The sequence below is a fragment of the Moschus berezovskii genome, chromosome 2 (assembly GCF_049115385.1).
Source record: "Moschus berezovskii isolate FMDL1 chromosome 2, NW_MosBer_1.0, whole genome shotgun sequence".
Taxonomy (NCBI): Eukaryota; Metazoa; Chordata; class Mammalia; order Artiodactyla; family Moschidae; genus Moschus; species Moschus berezovskii.
The window spans coordinates 1342664-1364672 of NC_142461.1; the positions used below are offsets into that span (position 1 = coordinate 1342664).

Here is a 22009-nt window from a genome sequence, read left to right on the forward strand (position 1 = left end):
ATTCATCTCCTCGAAGGGTTGGAAGAGCCGGCATCCTGGCCCACCTTCCCCCGTGGGGCCGGTCCCCTGAGTCCCCTGCCCCTCAGTCCCGTCCGGGTCTCTCCCCCGAGGTTCCCTGCTGGCAGTTGGGTTTGCTCCACCCATTCCAGGAGGACAGAGCTGGGAAGAAAGACAGGGCAGGAGAGGAGCCCCCTCCCCAGGCTACCTCGTCCAGGATTGCAGTGCCTCTCAGGAAAGCAACCTCGGCCGGGTCGCAGCCGCCGTACTGGCGTCTGAGGGTCTTTACGCTCGAGAAGCATCTTCTTCTGTCTCCCACTTTCGCTCCTCTTCTGTATCGTGAGGGTTTCTCTATCTTCGGCTCGCACACCTGTGAGGCCTTGTGGGAGAAGAAACCCCTGCTCCTGACACCTGCTCAGGAACGAGCTGTGCTCCCCTCTCCCCTGTCCACTGGGGGACACCCAGGCCGTAGGAGCAGTGGCCTCTGGCTGGAGGTCAGGGAGACCTGTCTGGTGTTGGGAGAGGGACCGAGAGCCCTGAGCCCGAGTTTCCCACCCGTTACGTGGCCGTGCTGGATGTGTTTGGGGTGGTGGTGTTGGCTGCACAGCATGCCCTTCCTGGCCAGGGGAGCTGGCCCCCGGCGTGGTCTCGGCTGCTCTGAGCCCAGCGCTGAGATTTCCCCCTCACCACCTGTCTCCCAGAGAGAAGTGGGAACGAAACTGGGTGTGTCCAGAGCGGAACCGTGTCGGCTGTTTCAAAATGTGCCTGCTCAGGGCCTGGCTGCAGGAGTTGCTTGCGCAATGTCCGAGCTCTCTTTTGTCTTTTTTTTTATCTGCTTAAGTGGCAGCAGGGTGGCTGCCAGAAAGCAGAAAGCAGGGGACTTTCCTGTCCCGTGTTCCAGGTCACGGCACACATGGCTGTCTTTTCTGGGGCCTTCTGTCTTCAGGGTCCCAGCTGTATTTTCACAAGCCGGTGGTCAGCTGGGTGGTGGAAGTTGTGAGGTGGGGGAGCCCAGCCTTTGCAGTCATGGGGGGACCCCTGGGGTCCCTGAGATCTGTGTGTGTGTGTGTGTGTGTGTTGGGAGCCATGGACCTTTCCCTGACTCCCCTCACCCCCAGCCTGGAGCTGGAGGGTGTGCGGCCAGCTGTCTCGTGCTGGGGACAGTGTGTGTGGCCCGGCTCCAGCCTGCCCTGCTGCTCTGCCAGCATGGGGTCTCGGCAGGCTGTTTTACCGCGGGAATGTCTGTCCCTCATCTGGGAATGGGGTGCCTTGGGGCCCTTGAGCTGGTGAAAGGAGAGGTGGGCTCTCTAGTGGCGTATGGAGCAGCTCAGGGTTCCATGCTGCCCAGAGAGAAGTGGTTCTTCAGAGGATGGCAGGGTGTTCTCTCCGGGAGAGGAGTGACCTGCCCTTTTCCTTGTGAGGATGGGGAAGAGTAGGGTGGCTGTTATGAGAATGAACTTGGTTGAATACTCTTCTTCTTCCCCTGCAAAACCCCTTCTTAGCAAAGACATGTTTTCTGTGGGTCCCTGGCTCTGATGCTGGTCCCATGCTGGCTGGTGTCCCGCCCGAGATGGGCACACGCCTGCCCAGAGGCGTGAAGGTCTTCAGCCTGGTCACTGTGGTCCGAGGGCTGCCTCGCTTGCCAGCAGAGCCCTCCTAGCCCCGCACGAGGCCTTCCCTGAGGCCTGTGGCCAACATGGGTCAACAGGTCAGGATGAGGAGCGGGACCTGCCTTCGCGCCAGGAGTCTGCCTGCTTGAGGCTGCGAGAACCATGGGGACAGGGGCCATCTGCGGGGTGTCCCACCGCGGGGCCGGCTCCCCGGACGTCACACAGGGCAGGCATTTAGAGGGGCCCCACATTTGGGTTAACGCTCTGCCATCAGTGTCTTGAAGTTCTTAATAATTCTGAGTGAGCCCCGTCCGGGGCTCTGCAGGTCACGTAGCGAGAGTCATGTGTTTCCTTGGTGAGGTGCGCTTTGGTGCCGTCACCCACTTGACAGCCGAGGAGGCCGAGGTGTGGGCAGGTGGCCCGGCACCTGCCAGGGGCCTCCACGGCGTGCCTCAGGGCCAGGATTGGCTCGTGGCTCTATGCCCTGGAGCCACGCAGCTGGCAGGGACGGAGGGGGGCTGGCGGTCAGTGCCTCTGGTCCCCAGGGGTGGAGGACCTGGTCCCGCCTCACCCCCGCCCCTCCCGGCCGCGGTCCCCTTTGGGCGTAGAGGGACCGCCCTGGGTATTTGGCGCAGTGATGTCTGCGGAGCATCCCGTGAGTGATGCTGGCATTGATTTTGCCCTGTCACCTCCCCTAGCTTCTGACCTCGGGCCAGCGGCAGCTGCTCCTGTGTGAGACGCTGACGGAGACCGTGTACGGTGACCGCGGGCAGCTGATCAAGTCCAAGGAGCGCAGGGTCTTCCTGCTCAACGACATGCTGGTCTGTGCCAACATCAACTTCAAGTAAGCGGGCCTGGCCATCACCCCCCACCCCGGGGACCCCTCCCGTCGTGTCCCAGTCCGTCCCAGCCGGGATTCCGTGTGAGCCTGGCTGAGGTCTCCGGCTCTCTGACTTCCTCTTCATCTCTCTTTGCCACGATATGCCCGGTCCCCAGAGCTAGGAGGCACCTGCAGAGGTCACTGAGGGCCAACAGCTGGCCACTGCACAGGGTGGGCTCTTCTGGAATTCTGTCCTCAGGATGGAACAGCCTCCTGAGTTTTGACCACTTTGAAATCCAAGAAGATCTTACCTGTGTCCAGCCCATACCCTAGATCCCTGCTGTAGTGGCGTCATTATTATTGTTACTATTATTATTTTTGGCCGCGTCATGTGGCATGTGGCGTCTTAGTTCCCAGACCAGGGATTGAACCTGTGCCCCCTGCGTTGGGAGCCGGGAGTCTTAACTACTGGACCGCTAGGGAAGACCCCCAAGTCCCTGCCGCTTTAAGTCAAGTAGGGTTTCCTCCAGCCAGCCAGAGCCTGGTTTCCTGGTTCTGGGTCAGAGGTTGCAGAAATGCCTGGGGCCAGGCCACTGGGCCTGGCTGGAGTCGGGACTGGAGTTAGAGCCCTGCAGTGGGGCGAGGGCCATGCCTGAGGCCTGAGTCTGCAGACTTGTGGCCCGAGGGTTGCAGTAGCCCTCCGGAAATCTTACGTCTGGCTCCTCTGGGGAATTCACAGAAAGATTGAGACATCCACTTTCTGCTGAAAATGGAAGACCCCACGTTCTGGGCCCACACTGCCCAGGACCACATGGGCCTGCGTCTGGGCCGTGTGAGCCCTTCACTGGGCCTCCCAGCTGACCCAGGCCACCCCCGTCTGCTGCTCGGTCCTTTGGGCGTCTGGGATCGTGACCCTTGACCCCGTGAAGGCCAGCGGGACCTTTCCAGCCAGACTCTTAGCCCTGCCAGTGGAGGAGAACCTCATTCCTCGCTGTTTGGCAGGACTTTTAAAAACCCCAGAAGCAACAGCTGGTGACAACACCCCAGACCCACGAGGAAAGAGTCACCCACAGTCGGGTGTTAACCCTGCCTGACTCTCCCACACGCTCAGCTTCTGCCCCTCGTCCATCCGTCTGATTGTCCTTCAGATGTTTACTGAACCCTTACTTGGCGCCAGTTCACAGGTCTGGGTGGGACCTCAGGCCAGGAAGCCTCTGGCGCAGATGCGTGTGGCTCTGCTGACGACCGACTCTTCCTCGCGGTCACCCAGTCACTCTCTCATGCGAGCACTGTAGATGTTTTATGTTTTTCACTGCACCGTCTGCCATGAGGAATCTTACTTCCCTGACCGGGGATTGAACCTGAGCCCCTTGCATGGAGGGCTCAGCATGGAGTCTTAACCACTGGACTGCCAGGGGTGTCCCCGAGCTCTTTAATTAAGTCCTGTTTGCATCCTGGGCTCCATGCAGGTGCCAGGGATCTGACCGACTCCCTGTCTGCCCTCCTGTTGCCTGGAGCCTCCAGGGTGTGAATGTGTGATGGGGCTGTTGAAAAGTGAAAGTGTTGGTCGCTCAGTCGGGTCTGACTCTTTGTGACTCTGTGGACTGTGGCCTGCCAGGCTCCTCTGTCCACGGGATTCTCCAGGCGAGGATGCTGGAGTGGGGAGCCATGCCCTCCTCCACGGGCTCTTCCAGACCCAGGGATCCAGCCGGGATCTCCTGCATTGCAGGTGGATTCTTCACCATCTGAGCCACCAGGGAAGCGATGAGGCTGTTGGTGGCTCACATCTGGGGGGTAATTTCGGGTAACTTGGGGTGAGTCATGTGACCTGCCTGAGCATCAGTATCCTTTTCTGAAATAAGGCAGGCTTCCTGGCAGGGCCGCAGTGGGAATATGGGGTGATGGAAGGCTGAGGGAGAAAACCCTCCACGCGGTCCCCGTCCGCCTCATGTGGCCCAGCTTTGTGGCCGCCCCCCAGAGGGTCTCAGCGCCTGCAGAAATCGTTCAGTGACAATGACGACCCTTCTTGTCTTTTCCCTCAGGCCTGCCAACCACAGGTAGGGACTCTGAAGCTCAGGGTGGGCGTGTGCCTCTGGGGCTGGCCTGGGTACCCCGCTGCTTGCGTCTCCCCCGCTGCCCTCTCCACCTGCTCGACTTGGCCCGAGGGCTGTGCTGGGCTGCGAGGTGCCTGGCTGAGCTGACGTGCAGAGGAGTGGCTCCGGGCTGACCCTGGGGTGGGTGTGGCGGGCTCTCCAGGGCCGTGTCCTCTGTCCCTGGCAGGGGCCAGCTGGAGATCAGCAGCCTGGCGCCCCTGGGGCCCAAGTACGTGGTGAAGTGGAACACGGCGTTGCCGCAGGTGCAGGTGGTGGAGGTGGGCCAGGAGGGCAGCTCCTACGACAAGGACAACGCACTCATCCAGCACGCCGGCGCCAAGAAGGCCTCGGCCGCGGGCCAGGCCCAGAGTGAGTGCCCAACCCCCTCCCGCCCGGACCCCAGCCCGTGGGCAGTTGGCCCAGAGACTGTTCCTGCTGTTGGTAGCTGTGCACAAACACGCACCCGTGTTCCTCCCCAAGTGTGCAAATGTAACCCTGCAGTCACCCCTCCACCTCACTGCCCACCACCCCAGGCCTGTACACCCTCACGCTCATGCACACACGTGCACACGGGCATGCACACGCAATGACCTTGGTTCTGAAAGCATGACCTCTAGGGCCTGCCTGGCCATTGCCTGCCTCCCTGTGGGACTGCAGTTTGCCTGTCAGTTCTGTGAGGGGCCCAGGTGGCCTGTCCCCGAAACCTGCAGAGCTCAGGCTCGGCATGGCCTGGCTCTCCTGGATCCTCCTTCCCCTCTCTGACCGTCCCCTCAGACTCGGTCTGATGACAGGGACAGTGAGAACTGGGGGTGACGGCTCCCCCATCTGCCCGCTTCCTCCAGGACCTCCTGGCTGCCCCTCCCTGTCCCGCGCGCCTTGCTCCCTGGGCCGCCTCTTCCGAGTGCGCGCCAGAGCCGTGTGTCACCCTGCACCTGAAGTGCGCTGGTGCGCTCGCTGAGGCCTGCACGCCCGTCCGGGGGCCTGCCCCACCCCGCCTCAGCCCACCTGCCCCCTCCCGCCCTGCTTCTGTCCCTGCGGGGCTGAGTGCCCTCCTGCCCCAGAGCCTTCTCCTGGCCTCTGCCTTTTCCCGCGTGTTCTCCTGCTGTCTGGTTTCTGTCTGGCTGCCCAACTCACCTTGGCTCAGGTAACACTTCCACAAGGAGCCGTTCGGTTCCTCCGGGCTGGCCCGGTGCCGGCCCTGTGCTCTCGGGGCCTGGTTGTGTCCTCACCTTTGCGGGGCTGCTCTGGTTGCCGTCTCGTCGCGCCCCTGGTGTGACCGTGGCCCTCCACCCGGTGTGTGGTGGGAGTTAGCACACGTTTGCTGAGTGAACACAGGAGGTAATGCGGGGCAGCAGCAGGGCCCTGGCCTTGGCCCTCCCCACCAGCCCTGTCTCGCCTAGCCCTGGGGGTGCCTCTGAGGCCGGGGCTCACACACACTCTTGCCCTCGGGGGGCCGTCCCTGCTTCACCTGCTGGGTCTGCCTCCCCAGGCCTGGGAGGCAGGCAGTGGGGGCTGTTCTGCGTTCCTGGCTGTCTGTTCACAGAAACCCCCCGGGTGGGGCTCCCAGCCCACCTGCTCCCGTCAGAGGCACCTCCAGCCCAGGTTCTGCTCCACTTTTCCGGGACTACTAGGACTTCTGCTCTGGGACCCCTCCTCCAGCCACTGTTTTATCTGTGACCGCGTTACTCAAAGTAGAGGGCTAGGGTGCCAGATCCCCTTCAAAGAGGAGAGAGGAAATCTTTGTTGAGCCCCAGTTGGCCTTGGATGAGTTTTTATTATATTATTATTCAAATATGTACAGATCTAAGACTAGGTATAATATTAATAAACTTCCTAAGCTTATATCCCTTGAACAACCATAACATCTAAACAGAATCACAAGCGGAATAGAAATGAAGCTACAAAACAATAAAATTCAGATTAGCGGCATTAATGGAACGTGATGGATGAGGCTGTTTTGCTGGAATGAAGTCGCTCCCAGTATGCATGTGGCTCTCTTTCGGGGCGGCTTCTCTTGAGCTCTCTGCGCCTGTGCCCTCAGGTGCCTCGTGCTGGGCCCCGTTCCCTCCAGCTCGTCCTGCTGGGGTCACTGCAGAGCCCTTCTCTGCCCTTCATTCGGTGGGAGCCTATCTCTTACCGCCCACACCCACCTGGCTCCACGTTTATTGCCTGGTGGCCAGCACATGGTACCAAAGTCCACGTGGCTCCAAAGTCAGGAAACCCTCACACTGGGCAGCAGGGCGTGGATTTCTTCCTTTCTTCTTTTCTGAACACACCACAAGGTACGTGGGATCTTAGTTCCCCGGCCAGGGATAGAAGCCATGCCCCCTTCAGTGGGAGCACAGATTCTTAACCCCCGGGCCGCCAGGGAAGCCCAGGATGTGGCTTTGCAGTCCTTGTATCCAGCTGACCCAGGACGTGCGCCTGTTTGTTACTTGATCATCTGGATGAAAATCCAGATTACGTGCTGCCACCCTCCCCTGGGGCTCCATGGGACCTCAGCTTGAGTAACCATGGTGTGGAGAGCGCAGCCCGGCTTCCCTAGCCTCACATTCAGAGACCCCCAGTCTGGTCCTGCTGGGCCCCGTGCTCTTTCTCGCTGCCTGCCCGCCAGTACCTCGACACTGCAGTTGTATCGTCCCCAGAGAGCTGGGTGCCGTCACCCCCATCCCGTCTCTGTCCCGTCGCCCCGATACCTCCCTCCCTAGTACCTCCCGCCACTTCTTAACTGACTCCTTCCCCACCCCACTGGGCTTCCCAGGCAGTGCTCGTGGTAGAGAACCCGCCTGCCAACGCAGGAGACGGAAGAGGCTCAGGTTCCATCCCTGGGGCAGGAAGATCCCCTGGAGAAGGAAATGGCAACCCACTCCAGTATTCTTGCCTGGAGAATCCCATGGACAGAGGAGCCTGGCGGGCTACAGTCCACAGGCTCACAAAGAGTCGGACACGACTGAAGCGACCTAGCACGCATGCAACCCCGGCCAGGTGGTCGGCTCCACGAGGACAGGGACCTTGTGTGTCTCACGTGCCGCTTTCTCTCTAGCACGCACAATCGGACCTGCCGTGGAGCAGGCTCTTAGAGCATCTTTGAGCTGCTGGCTGTTCGCGGGCTCCCTTGGCACGGCTGTTTTCCTTTAGGCGGTGCTCACCATCCTCCTGGGCCTGTGAGGGCTCCTCGCCGCTCCTGGCACAGCTGGCTCTCAGTCTTCTGGTCTCCTGTGACCCTCTGCATAGACTGGGAGTGGCGCAGACCCTGGCACTAGGCTTCCCCCCGGTGGGCTGTCCCGCTCGCGGCCAAGAGAGGCTTCCCCAGCTGGACTGTCCCGCTCGCGGCCGAGAGAGGCTTCCCCAGGTGGACTGTCCCGCTCACGGCCGAGAGAGGCTTCCCCAGCTGGACTGTCCCTGCTAGCAGCCAAGAGAGGCTTCCCCAGGTGGGCTGTCCCCGCTCGCGGCCGAGAGAGGCTTCCCCAGTGGACTGTCCCGCTCGCGGCCGAGAGAGGCTTCCCCAGGTGGACTGTCCCGCTTGCGGCCGAGAGAGGCTTCCCCCGGTGGACTGTCCCGCTCGCGGCCGAGAGAGGCTTCCCCCGGTGGACTGTCCCACTCGCGGCTGAGAGAGGCTTCCCAGGTGGACTGTCCCGCTCGCGGCCGAGAGAGGCTTCCCCAGGTGGACTGTCCCGCTCGCGGCCGAGAGAGGCTTCCCCAGGTGGACTGTCCCACTCGCGGCCGAGAGAGGCTTCCCCCGGTGGACTGTCCCGCTCGCGGCCGAGAGAGGCTTCCCCAGGTGGACTGTCCCGCTCGCGGCCGAGAGAGGCTTCCCAGGTGGACTGTCCCGCTCGCGGCCGAGAGAGGCTTCCCCAGGTGGACTGTCCCGCTCGCGGCCGAGATCCTGGTGGTGCTTCCCTCCGTGTCTCTAGCGCCACACCCCTGGGGCGACAGCTCTTTCTTCTTTTTTTAAAGGTGGTTTATTTATTTATGGCTTTGCTGCCGCCCGCGGGCTTTCTCTCCTTGCCTGAGCTGGGCTCCTCTCTGGCTGTGGTGTGTGGGCTCACTGCAGCGGATTCTCTTGCAGAACGTGGACTCTGGAGCGTTGGCTCTGTAGCTGTGGCGCATGGGCTCGGTTGTCCTGTGGCTTGTGGGATCCCCCGGCCCGAGGATCCCCTGGGTCTCCTGCACTGGCCAGCGGACTCTTGGCCGCTGAGCCCACAGGGAGGTCCAGCAGCCCTTCCCCGCTGCAGTGAGTGCCTGCTGGGGTTCCTGTTGGTGCCTTCCCCACCCACAGGGTCTCTCTCTGCCCAGATAAGGTGTACCTCGGGCCTCCACGCCTCTTCCAGGAGCTTCAGGACCTGCAGAAGGACCTGGCCGTGGTGGAGCAGATCACCCTTCTCGTCAGCACGCTGCACGGCACTTACCAGGTACACAGCGCCAGCCTGGGCAGGGGGCACAGGGCGGCTCCCCTCTGCTCGGTGCCCGCTGTGCCCTGGCCTCGGGGCCCCCAGCAGTGCCGGGTGACGCCCCTGTGGCTGCTGGGAGCCCAGCGTGTGGCCTGTGTTTGGGGAGAAGCTCTGGTTCTGGTTGGGCAGGGCCCAGCTGCGGCATCTTTTCATTGTTCCCTGTGCAGAGTCTGGTTTGTCCTGCAGCGTCTCCCCAGGCCTCATCCCAGGCTGGGAGGGTGTGTCCCTTTCAGAGGAGGGGTGCTGGGGGGGTCAGAACCAAGGCCTGGCGCCAGGGGAGTGGCCGAGCGCGCGGAGCCCCACTCCTCTCCCCCCCGGCAGGCCCCAACTGCCCTGGAGTCATCGAGGGTGGCTCTTGGGGACAGCAGGCTGTGTGCTGACGTCCTTGGCTCCCTGCGCCCTAGAACCTCAACATGGCGGTGGCTCAGGACTGGTGCCTGGCCCTGCAGCGGCTCCTGCGGGTGAAGGAGGAGGAGATCCATTCAGCCAACAAGTGCCGCCTGCGGCTCCTGCTTCCCGGGAAGCCTGACAAGTGAGCGGAGGGGCCTCGGGTCTGTCCTGCTCGTGGTGCGGTGGGGTTGGGCGGGGGCTGTGCCCGGCGCCGCGTGTGGCACAGAGCAGGTGCTCGTGGCCGAATGGATGAATGAGCAAAGGACCCGTTCGTCCCCGGGTGGCCTGTCCTCTGCTGGACGCTGCCCGTGGGCCTGTCCTCTGCTGGACGCTGCCTGTGGGCCTGTCCTCTGCTGGACTGCTCGGACGGACACTGCCCGTGGGCCCGTCCTCTGCCGGACGCTGCCCGTGGGCCTGTCCTCTGCCGGACGCTGCCTGTGGGCCTGTCCTCTGCCGGACGCTGCCCGTGGGCCTGTCCTCTGCTGGACGCTGCCTGTGGGCCTGTCCTCTGCTGGACGCTGCCTGTGGGCCTGTCCTCTGCTGGACGCTGCCTGTGGGCCTGTCCTCTGCTGGACTGCTCGGACGCTGCCTGTGGGCCTGTCCTCTGCTGGACTGCTCGGACGCTGCCTGTGGGCCTGTCCTCTGCTGGACTGCTCGGACGCTGCCTGTGGGCCTGTCCTCTGCTGGACTGCTCGGACGCTGCCTGTGGGCCTGTCCTCTGCTGGACTGCTCGGACGCTGCCTGTGGGCCTGTCCTCTGCTGGACTGCTCGGACGCTGCCTGTGGGCCTGTCCTCTGCTGGACTGCTCGGACGCTGCCTGTGGGCCTGTCCTCTGCTGGACTGCTCGGACGCTGCCTGTGGGCCTGTCCTCTGCTGGACTGCTCGGACGCTGCCAGTGGGCCTGTCCTCTGCTGGACTGCTCGGATGCTGCCTGTGGGCCTGTCCTCTGCTGGACTGCTCGGACGCTGCCAGTGGGCCTGTCCTCTGCTGGACTGCTCGGACGCTGCCTGTGGGCCTGTCCTCTGCTGGACTGCTCGGACGCTGCCAGTGGGCCTGTCCTCTGTTGGACTGCTCGGACGCTGCCTGTGGGCCTGTCCTCTGTTGGACTGCTCGGACGCTGCCTGTGGGCCTGTCCTCTGCTGGACTGCTCAGATGCTGCCAGTGGTCGGTCAACCATGCCATCTCCCGGGACCAGGTGCACCCAGCCTTCCCCAAATGCCCGCCCGGGAGCTGGTGCTCCGTAGACCCACACCTGTTCCGCAGGCGTTTGTGGACTTGTCGCAGAGATGGAGGGGGAGCTGTGTGGTCCCACTCTGCAGATGGGGCGGTGGGGCCGGGTTCTCAGGGTCCTCGCTCCTAGGCCCAGGCTGGGTGGCGAGCTGTCACAGCCCAGTTTGTGACCCGCTGGGTCTGTTGCACAGTCAGACACGACTGTACACGCGCAGGTGGAGAGAGGCTTACAGGCTCCGTGGCTGCAGGGCAGGGGGTACTGGCGCCCCGGGTGGGGCCTGAACCTGCGTGTGGCCCTCCAGCTGGCTCTCGGTGCCCTGCTGAGCCTCCCTGTCCCCCCCACCCCGTGCCTCCTCCTCCCCGCGCCCCACGGAGGGCTCGAGACCCCGGCCCCACCCGCCTCTCCGGGCTGGGGTGGACCACAGGGGTGAGACAGGCTCCGAAACAGTGAAGGCGCCCCGCCGCTCCGAGGCGCGGTGACAGGGACAGCAGGGGCCTCTGCCCCCCAGGCCTGCACACACCTCCGCTCACTCCTTCGTGCATTCATGTGTCACTCAGTGGACACTTACCAAGCAGCTGTCCTGCGTCAGGGGCCAGCAACAGGCCCGAGTCACAGGCTTTGGGCCAGGTGTGTGCCGGCGGCTGTCGAGGCCTGTGGAAGGCCAACCAGTCGGGCCCCGGGGGGCCGCTTGAGTTGCCGTCTGCAGAGGCCCAGGCCCCTGTGGCCTTGCTGGGCCCCTGGGCTAGGCTGGGAGGCCGTGGTCTTGTCGCTCTGGGGACCTGCCTGTCCCTGCGGCTATGGTGGGTGGAGGAACTCTTTCCTCAAGGGACTGAGGCTTTGCCAGGCCCCCAGCCCCTCTGGCTGTGCTTCAACGCTCTGCACAGACCGCGCTCCGTCTCCAGGGCTGGTGGGGGCGGGAGAGGGGCCGGGGGCCTCCCGGGGAGCCAGGCCCCATTCTAGTACTCATGCCCTGCTCTCTCACTGAAGGTCCGGCCGCCCCATCAGCTTCATGGTGGTCTTCATCACCCCCAACCCCCTGAGCAAAATCTCCTGGGTCAACAGGTTGCACTTGGCCAAGATCGGACTCCGTGAGTAAAGCCCGAGGGTCAGGGGTGGACGGGGGAGGTTTGGGGTGTATATATGTGTGGGTACGAGGGGGGCGTTCAGTCTTGGGGGCCACGGAGGCTTCTGAGTGAAGGGAGATGGTGTAGTGGGCTTAGTGACCTGGGACATGTCACTTCCCCGCTCAGAGCCTCAGTTTCCCCGTCTGTAGAATGGTGGGAGTTGATGGAAAGTTAATTAGTGGTTGCCTGGGGTTTGGAAGAGACTGGTGAGTCATCACTAAGGTTTTTTTTTTTGGTAAGAATGATGCAAATGTTCTCAAACTAGAGAGTGGTGATGGTTGCCCAACTGTGTGACTATACCGGAAGCCAGTGAGATGTACTCTTTATTTAAGGGTGGATTTTACGGTAGGTGAATTATATCTCAATAAAACTGTTGTAAAAAGAATGATGCAGGTTAGATGAAACTGGTTCTCAACCAGAGGCCTCTTTATAATCTTTCTTCCTGTGCTGGGCGGCACTTAGTCACCCAGTTGTGTCCAACTCTTTGTGGCCCCACTGACTCTTAACCCTCTAGGCTCCTCTGTCCATGGGATTCTCCAGGCCAGGATACTGGAGTGGGTTGCCATGCCCTCCTCCAGGGGATCTTCCCAACCCAGGGATCAAACAGAGGTCTTCCGCATGGCAGGCAGATTCTTTACTGTCTGAGCCACCAGGGTCTTTTCTCCTATGCATCCCCTATGAAATAATGGACGTTGTATTATGAAGTGTTTCCTGTGTGGCGAGCCTTTTTCTAAGCATTTTACACATCTCTCTTTAATTTCATGTTCGTAGTAACACCACAAGGTAAGTCTGTTGTGAGTCCCTTTGTACGGTTGGGATTCTGAGGCCCAGAGCGACACGGCGACTTGCTGGAGCCCACGCAGCAGGAGGGGCTCACGCCGGAGCTCACGCAGCAGGAGGGGGCTCAGAACCTGGGCAGCCGGCTCTGGAGCCCACTCTTAATTACTGTTCATTCTGCTTCCTCAAGTTGGTGAGCCTCTGTCTCCAAACTACGCTCGTTGAGCTATAAGCACTTTATTTGTGCTTTTTTTGAATTGACAAAAGGCCTGGTTTGTTGCCGATCAGAACCATTATTGTCTGTGACATGCTAGAATTCCCACATGCTGATTCCAGTCAGTAGCAGCGATTTTGGGGGTTTTGTTTTATTTTATTCTGTTTCTGGTGTGATCTTTTTTGAGATAAGTATTCAATGTATATCTCCAATAGATTTAAAAGTGTTTCTGGGAAGGGGTCAGGACCTCTGTCAAAGGCTTTCATCAATTAAAAAAAGTATTGGCTCAGACGGTAAAGCATCTGCCTACAATGCAGGAGACCCAGGTTCAGTCCCTGGGTTGGGAAGATCCCCTGGAGAAGGAAATGGCAACCTACTCCAGTACTCTTGCCTGGAAAATCCCATGGATGGAGGAGCCTGGTAGGCTACAGTCCATGGGGTCGCAAAGAGTCAGACACGACTGAGCGACTTCACTTTCACTATTGAGTCTCTACAGTTATTTGAGAGGATGAGATGGATGGCATCACCCACTCGATGGACATGAGCTTGAGCAAACTCCAAGAGTTGGTGATGGACAGGGAGGCCTGGCGTGCTGCGGTCCATGGGGTCGCGGAGAGTCGGACCCGACTGAGCGACTGACCAACAGTGCAGTAATTTTAGGCACAGGGGACAAGAGCAAAGGAAAAACAGGTCACTGTTCTCAAGGAAGGTGCATGTACGCGGCAGGCAGAGGTTTACGTGAGGAGCAGATCCGACTGGGAGGGGCTGGAGCCGACTTGTGACCTGCAGGGAGCCTGGGGTCTGGACCCGTCAGGGCAGGCTCTGCGGAGTCTGAAGCTGGGCGGAGGTCTCGGTCCAGTGAGCCAGGCTGTACAGCAAGTGCAAAGGTCCTGAGGTGGCCAGAGCTGATGCATAGCTGGGTGTGAGGGGAGGCCGGTGGAAGTGGGGAGCGGGTTTACAGGAAAGCCAGCGTGAGGTGTACAGAGGTCGTCTGGAAGCGTGGGGGCTTGGTTGTCCCACTGAGAGCTGGAGGGCGGTGTGACCTGGTTAACGTTTAAGTGGATCGTCTGACTGCGGTGGGGGGCGTGGGGGGCACGGGGGGTGGGGGAGGGAACAGGGAGAAGGCCTGGGCTTGGAGGAGCTGGATCGGGCCCTCCGGGGTGTGGTGCTGACCCACAGGGGCCTCTGCGGGCTGCTCCTGTGACCGGGAGGCCTGCGGATGTTGGAGGAGGGGTTTTAAGCCGAGGCCGGCGGGGCTTCTGGCCAGGGTGGCCTGCCTGCTGGGCTTCTGCCGTGTGCTTCGTTCTTCCCGCCCGTGGGGGAGGCATCCAGGGCCTGAGCCCCATGTGTGGACCTGTGCCTGTCTCCCATCTGAAGCTCAGATGCTTTGCCGAGAGGGCCCCGGTACTGGCGGGAGAGGAGCTCACTAATGTGCTGCTGCTGCGTCCCTTCAGTCGTGTCCGACTCTGTGTGACCCCATAGACGAAGCTCGCTAATGTGAGCGGCTCCCTTCTCCTCGGCCTGAGAAGACGCTCAGCAGCCTTATCTCCCCCCGGTTTCACTGCAGCAAAAGTTTTAATAGAAAGAGAGTCATTTGAAATCTTATTTGAATGCCTGGGTTCCCCTGGGGCTTGAATAATTTGGTTCTTTTATTTTGCCAGTTTGTTTTTTTATCTGCAGTGCCTGGTGCGGGAGGAGGCTGGGAATAATATGAGCCTGTTAGACTATGTTAAAAACATTTATTCACAAAGGATGTTATTCCTTTGATTTTATTCCCTGTATCTTCCCCTCTCCCTGAGTCCAGTGTGCCGAGATCATAATCCACCAAAGACTGAGAGCAGAGGGCTGGCAGGGGCCACTGGGAACCAGGATGGGGGGTCAGTTCTACTCTTTGGAAGGGCAGGGGTGCTGGGGGGTCTGGGGACCCCACTGACACCCCAGTGTGGCTGCCACTGTGCCCTGCGGCCTGAGGAAGGCAGCCTGTCTCCCCTAACCCGGCCTAGAGTCCCCCGGGCCCCTTCTGTGTGTTTCGGGGTCTGAGCGCCACGTGAAACAGAGCCAGACTGTGTGGGTTCAGTTCCCAGCTCTGCGGCGTGCCAGCTCCGTGATCTCGGACAGACGACTTCACCCATGCGTGCCTGGGATTCTCCATCAGAAAATGGGGATGTTCCCAGGGTGTCAGCTGAGCGTAGGGGAGATGGTGTGTGGAAGGGGCAGCTCCCGGGAAAGGGGTGTCTGCGTCTCACGTTTAGTGCAGAGGGGCCAAGGTGCCCTCCCCTCTCTCTGCCAGCTAGTCTCTGTTCATTAAGGCTCGGGAAGAGGTTTGTCGATAGGAGGCCCTGGAGGTGGGGGTGGGAAAGGACAGCTTGGGGCTTCCAGCCTCCCTTCCTGTGTCCCCCCTAGCCCCTGCGGCTCCAAGTGCTGCATCCGTGGCGCAGGGACCCCTGGAGCCTCTCCCGACACGGCCTTCCTTGTTCCCGCCCCTGTAGGACCTGGGCCAGGCAGACCCCAGGCCAGTCCCGTGATCAGAGAGACCCCTCAGCCATCAGAGGGCGGTGCCAGGACCTGCCCGAGCGCTCAGCTGGAAGCAGCGGGTCTGCTCTGCAGGAGGGCCAAGGGTGCTGGCCCTGGACCCCCTCTCGGCTTTACCCCAGCCGGTTGACCATGGCTGCTGCCTGGCCTCCCTGGACCCCAGCGTCTCTGCAAGGGCGAGGTGTCTGGACAAGACGCGTGTGGGGCTGCCTGTGGCCTTGCTCTGCAGTGTCTCTGTGGGCTGGGCAGGTGTGACAGGGCCCTTGGGTTTGGGGTGTAGAGTGGGGTAGGCTGGGCTGTCTGCTGGGGCCGCGGTGAGGGCGAGGGTGCAGGGCGGGGAGGCAGGCGGGGCTGGAGACGCTGGGTAGGGCCGGCCAGGGTGGGGGCTCCGCCCGGGGGCGGGGGCTGGTCCAACCTCAAGCACAGTAGTCACCACGAGGACAGTGATCATAGTGGATTCTATTTCTTTTTAAAAAAATATGTTTAAAGAATTATTTCTCTGGCTGCATTGGGTCTGGGTTGAGGCCGGCCGCTTCGTTGCAGCAGGCAGGCTTCTCTCTAGTTGCGGCGGGTGGGCCTCGCTGCCCTGCGGGATGTGGGATCCCAGTTCTCTGACCAAGGTTTGAATCTCCGTCCCCTGCATGGCGAGGTCGATTCTTCACCACTGGGCCAGCAGGGAAGTCCCTGGGTTCTGTTTCTTGAGTGTCTGGTGCCCACTGGATATTAGTGTATAGTCTTTCCAGTGCTCACAACAACTCTTAACAGTTGGAATTATTTCCCCCGTTTTCCAGACGAGGCCACAGGCTCAGAGAGGTGACGTGTGCGGCTCTGAGCCACGCGGGGCCCTGATGGCAGAGTCAGCCTCCTGTGGCCGGCGGGCGGTCCTGAGGCCTCGGGGGCGCGGGCAGGGACCCCAGAGCTGGGTGGGTGCTGGCGGACACAGCCGATGCTAGACAAGCCCCCACTTAATGTCAACTGGAAGTCTCAGCTTTGCCGTCAGTGCCGGGCTTTCTGTCTCCGAGGAGGCAGGCTTCTGATTCGGTCTCAGCCGCCCCGGGTTTGTGACGGGAACAGTGGCAGCGGCAGATGGGGAACAACAGCCCTATTTTCTGTTAACGTTCCCAGTCGCAGGCAGGGAAGGCACCATCTGGAAGGAGAAGGTCAGATCATTAAAGGAAGAGACGGGATGAATTGCCAGGACTCGATGGGCTGGGAGCGCCTTGAGGGGAGGGGAGGACGGAGCTCGGGGCGACACGGTGATGGGGGAGCAGACGTGTCCACTCATGGAGCTCCGGGCGGGCAGGTGGGCTCGGACCGCTCTCCCGGGCCCCTGCCCGCAGAGGCGGGGGTCTGCGTGACTGTGAGCGCCTTGGGTCCGCGTGACTGTGAGCACCTTGGGTCCCCGTGACTGCGAGCACCTTGAAAGCAGGGCCAGACTCTGCAGCCTTGCCCGTCTTCACTCACCGCCCAGGGCTTTGTCCAAGGGTGGTGGGCTTCTCACGTGAGAGGGTGTCCCCAGGGCGGGCGGCTGTCTCAGCTCTCAGCTGTCTTGAGGGTGCTGTGCAGGCCGGGGGCTGGTTCCTTGGCTCCTGAGCCCTGTTTTCCGCCCCCCTGGCCCCTGCAGGGGGGCTGAGACCCTGAGCTGGCCTGCTGGCTGCGAGGGCGCGTGGGGCAGCTGCTGGGAACTGCAGAGCGGTGCACACTGCCGTCCTCTTACGAGGCGCGCATCCTGGGCTCAGCGTGTCCTGTCCTTGGTGGCCTCTCCTCCCCAGCGGCGGGAACCAGGGCCCCGTGAGGCAGAGGGCCTGGTGCTGGGGGTGCCCTGGCCAGCTCAGGGAGGGAGCCCTTTGCCCAGAGACCCCACTGCTCGAGGGGGTGTGCAGGTGCCGAAGCCTCTGCCGGAGCGGGAGCTGGTTGTTCGCAAATCCCTGCGTTTGTGAACATCCTCGCCTCTCAGAGAGCCTCGGCCCCTGCTGCCTGGGTCCAGCACACAGACATCACCTTTCTCTGGTGGAAATGGCAGTCTTAACGCCCCTTTACTGCGGTATGACTGACATACAAAGAGCCATGCACATTTCACGCATACAGCTGGATGAGTTCAGAGGTAAGCAGACGCGTGAACTCCATCGCCAGTCTGCGCCCTAACCAAATGCATCCTCTGCAAACTTCCCTCCTGCCCCCTGCCTTATTATTGTTATTTGTGTGTGTGTGATAAGAACACAGCGTAAGGCCCACCCTCTTAGCACATGTTAAAGCACACAATGCGTGCTCAGTCACTCGGTTGTGTCCGACTCTGGGACCCCGTGGACTGTGGCCTGCCAGGCTCCTCTGTCTGTGGGATTCTCCAGGCGAGAATACTGGAGTGGGTTGCCATGCCCTCCTCCAGGGGATTTTCCCGACCCAGGGATTGAATTTGCATCGCTTCCGTGTCCTGCATTGACAGACGGGTTCTTTACCACTAGCGCCACCTGAGAAGCCCAAAGCACATAATACAGAACTATAGTCCGTGCAGGCGATCTCTGGGATTCATTCATCTTGTGAAAACAAAGCTTCACGCCCTTCCCAGTTGGCCGTATTTCTCCAGTGCTTGCTCTGGGCCGAGCGGGGCTTGGGGAAGTGACTGCTCTTTGAGGCCATCATCCTGATTTGACTAATCCGGAAAACGGGGCTTGGGGATAAAGCTTCGCTCATGCCGCACAAGGGCGCGTGCAGTGCCGTGTGAAGGGTGGCGTGGAGCAGAGGAGGAGGTGTGGGAAGCGTGAGCCTTCACGGGAGATGGGTGTAGTGGGAGCTGGGGGACGCGAGGACACGGAACACATGTGCAGTCACGCGTGCACACACACACACGGGGAGAAAGAGCCAGAAACTGTGGCCAGGGCCACTGACACACCGCGGGTCTGAGACAGAAAGTGATGGAGGTGGGGGACGGGGCGATGGTCCGTTGAGGCCTTTCCGAGAAGGCAGGGCTCAGCCTCAGCGAGGAGTGGAACTGGCCCTGGGGAGGGCGGAGGGCGGAGGGCAAAGGGCAAAGGGCCGCCCTCCTGCGGGCTCGTCCTGTTTCAGCCTCCAAGGAAAGCCTAGCATGGTGGGGCCTGCTGCCAGGGGTGAGGCTGACAGGGAGGGAGGGTCCTCGCAGCTCTTCCAGAGGAGTCTGGGTTTTATTGTGGGTGGATGAGGACCCGGCAGAAGTGGGGAACCGCGGGGTCTGGGAGAGGCTCAGCAGGATGGCGCTGGCTGCCGTGGGGAGAGCGGGCTGTAGGGCAGCAGTGAGCGTCCAGCCGGTGGGCGTGGGCTCCCAGGCCCTGTGGACCACTTCATCTCTAACGGGCCCTCCCCACCCCCTTCCTCTCGCGCAGGGGATGAGAACCAGCCGGGCTGGCTGTGTCCGGATGAGGACAAGCAGAGCAGAGCCCCGTTCTGGTGCCCGATCCTGGCCTGCTGCGTCCCCGCCTTCTCCTCCAGGGGCCTCAGCCTGCAGGTGAGTGCACACAGGGGCGGCCGGAGCGCCCGGGGCGGGGGCCCAGGGCAGGGGAGGCCCGGCTGTCGCCCCAACTTCTCCACGTCAGGCCCACGGGGTCGCTCTCGGGGTCGGCGTCCCCCCTAGAGAAGGGGGCAGGCAACCTCTGTGGGTCAGGGAACCGACAGTTGCGTCATTCTGAGCTAACAGACAGCAGCGATCTGTCAGCTGATGGCGTTGCGCCCGCTCAGCAGACAGACTGGAACGCACCCGACCAGCTGCACCCTGCTTGGGAGGTTTCATCTCTTAGGACATTGCCGGGGCAGCCGGCTTTGGCTCCACGGCCATCACCCCTCTCAGTGCTTTGCTATCATTCGCTAGTTTTATTATTTGTAAGAACCCCACAAGTCTTTAGGTCTCCTTTGCAGGTAAAGGCTCAGGTGACATGATTTTTTTTTAAGTGTCATGGCCAGTGAGGGTGACAGGAGGAATAGGAACCTGGTTCCCTGATGCCTGCACCCTGGCCATAAGAACAGGGATGCTCAGCTCCAGTGCCATCCATGCCCGTGCCCCCGGCTGAGCTCAGCCGTCCGTCTAGAGAAGTTACCGCCCATCCTCCTCCCAAGGAGGTGAGGTTGTCTGAGCTCCGAGCAGGGAAGAGCAAGCCCGAGACCTTGAGACCGGGATTAGTTCCCAGGAGATAAACTGGACTGTAGATCCGGGCTCTGAACAGCTGAAGGAACATACCCTTGGGATGCCAATCCGTTCATTCATGTGTTCATTTGTTCTGCAAATAATTTTTGTGAGGATGTACTGTGTGCCAGGCCTTGTGCCCACTCTGGGAATATGGTGGTGACCTAAACATGCAAGGTTCCTGCCCTCATGTAGCTCTCAGTCTGGACATGAGAGGCAGGCACTTAACACCACCTCCCACCCACCCGCCCAGCAAACAAGAGCAAAGAGAAAAGAGTGCTGCGTGCTATAAAGAGAATAAATCAGATACAGTGAAAACAGAGAGGGGGCCATGTAGTTAGGGGGTCAGAGAGGGCCTCTCAGAGGCATGGGAGGGCCCAGGGGGAGAATATTCAAATCAAACAAAGTGACACAGAAGCCTGCAATTGGGACAGCTGGCATGGCCGTGGCTCTGGGAGCCAGCAGGGCAGGCTGGGCTCTGAGACCCGATGGTGGGTGCGCTGGTTCAGCTGGCCTTGCAGGCCGCATCGGGTTTGGATTTCATCCTCAGAGCAAGGAAAAACCAAGCATGGCTCCGAGCAGGGGACTGGCGGGTCCTGGTTTGCCTTTTGGAAGGATCGTCTGACACATCCCACAGATGTGCGGGAGGGAACTGCGGACCCGGAGGAGCCAGGACGGGAGGCTGAGACCCTCGCAGAGCTCGGGGCACCAGGGTCCCGCTGGGACGGGTCGGGACCTGGTGCAGGTGGTGGGCGGCGGGGGTGAATGAGACCCGGGTGACTGGCGAGGCGAGGCGGTGCTGATCGTCAGGGCGAGCGATGTTTCATTGCAGCACTTACAGAGAAAATCAGACCAGCCCACTGCGGGCTTGGCCTGCCTGCCTTTTTTTTTTTTTTAAGTGAATAAAGAGCCAGGATTAGGGTAAGGCAGCATCCAGTCCTGTCTTTATTTCAGTTCTTAGTAATTGTTCACATTGATGTTTTGTGTATGTGCTAAATTTTTATTGTAAAAATTTGTGTTGAAACCTTTTCTTGATGTCTGAGTATTGTGGCCCCTGAAGGGGTGCCCCTGGGGTGAGCACCCCACTCTCCTCCCCCTGGTCCTGGCCCTGGTGGAGGCAGTGGGCAGGGGGGACTTGGGGACAGGCTTGGGCAGTGCTCTGGGCTCGGACTGGCGGAACTGGCGAGAAGGTGGCGGTGGGGGTGTGAAGGAGACGAAGGACTTGCCAGGTCTGTGGCTTTCGCTCCTGAAAGCTGGGCTCAGTGCGGTGCTGCTCCCTGTGCCACAGCCTGATTTAGGGTTCAGTGAATCAGGCTCCTCACAGAGAGCGTGACTCCTGGCCAGAGCTCGGTGGACAGTGGCCACAATGCTGTGCGGTGCTTAGTCGCTCAGTTATGTGGCGTAATACTAGTGACGATGAAAACGGCAGCGGCGCTACTTACAGCCCTTTAGTCTTGACAAGCACACGTCGTGTGTGGGCGTGAGAGCTGGGCCGTAAGGAAGGCGAGTGCCGAAGGACTGATTCTTGGGAGCTGTGGCGCTGGAGAGGACTCTTGCGAGGACCTCGGACTGCAAGGAGATCCAACCAGCCCATCCTGAAGGAGAGCAGTCCCGAATATTCATTGGAAGGACTGAAGCTGAAGCTCCAATACTTTGGCCACCTGATGCAAAGAACTGACTCCTTGGAAAAGACCCTGATGCTGGGAAAGATTGAAGGCAGGAGGAGAAGGGGGCGACAGAGGATGAGGTGTCACTGACTCGATGGCCATGAGTTTGAGTAAGCTCCGGAGTTGGTGATGGACAGGGAGGCCTGGGGTGCTATAGTTCATGGGGTCGCAAAGAGTCGGACACGACTGAGCAACTGAAATGACCCGACCTGAGTCTTGACCACAAGGGGCAGGTCCTTCTGGGACATGTCTGCACCAGGATCCACTCTGGGTCTTTCCCGGAGATGGACTCCCAGCCACCCTGAGATGGGGATCCGGGGGCTGTCACTTGCTCACGGCCCTGGGAAGGGGAGTGTCCTGACCCATCCTGTCTCCCTGGGCCTTGGCTGGCACGCGGCCAGTGCAGCTCCCCGTCAGACATTGCCAGCCTCTGTGGGTCTCCAGTCCTGACCCCATTAGTAAGGGGCTGCCTGCGGGATCCTGCTGGCTCTTGCCCCAGGGGCTCAGCCTGTGGGCCGTGGGGCGGATTCTTGTCCCCCTGCTTGCAGCTCTCCTGACCCGAGCAGATCCCATGGAGAAGGACTTCCGGGTGCGGAATGTATCATCCCGTCTACCCCCAGGGCGCTGGACCTCTGGGCAATGCTGGACACAGGCCTGCCCTGACAGGTCACGCCTGGGGTGGAGGCGCCCCAGACAGGCCGCTGCCCCAGGGCCTCCCTGAAAGAACGCCCCCCACCCCCGAGTGGGAAGTCACCCACCTCCTGTCACCGGGGGGGTCTTCCCCATGTGAAGCCCTTGGGGCTGAAAGCACCCTCAGCCCCACTGGTGTCGTGGCTTGGGGGGCTTTCCAATGGCCTGATTGCTGAGATGGTTGGAGGTTCTTCTTGGACTTGGGCTCCATCTGAGATGTAGGCCCGTCCCTGGAGGGCGACGGCGGGGGGGCAAGGGGAAGG

The 22009-nt window shown here is 61.1% G+C and overlaps 1 protein-coding gene across 15 annotated transcripts in view; it reads left to right on the forward strand.

Moving 5' to 3' along the window:
• Window positions 1-22009, forward strand: part of ARHGEF10L (Rho guanine nucleotide exchange factor 10 like) — a 166326-nt gene that overhangs the window by 103723 nt on the left and 40594 nt on the right. For 12 of the 15 annotated variants that reach the window (XM_088842970.1, XM_088842978.1, XM_088842972.1 and 9 more), the window contains 7 exons: window positions 2306-2451; window positions 4470-4484; window positions 4708-4889; window positions 8817-8932; window positions 9376-9503; window positions 11580-11680; window positions 18596-18717. In XM_088842970.1, coding sequence (XP_088699096.1) covers window positions 2306-2451; window positions 4470-4484; window positions 4708-4889; window positions 8817-8932; window positions 9376-9503; window positions 11580-11680; window positions 18596-18717 — 810 coding nt within the window. The remainder of the gene's footprint in view (window positions 1-2305; window positions 2452-4469; window positions 4485-4707; window positions 4890-8816; window positions 8933-9375; window positions 9504-11579; window positions 11681-18595; window positions 18718-22009) is intronic. The other 3 variants (XM_088842996.1, XM_088843002.1, XM_088843014.1) reach the window with 1 other exon arrangement.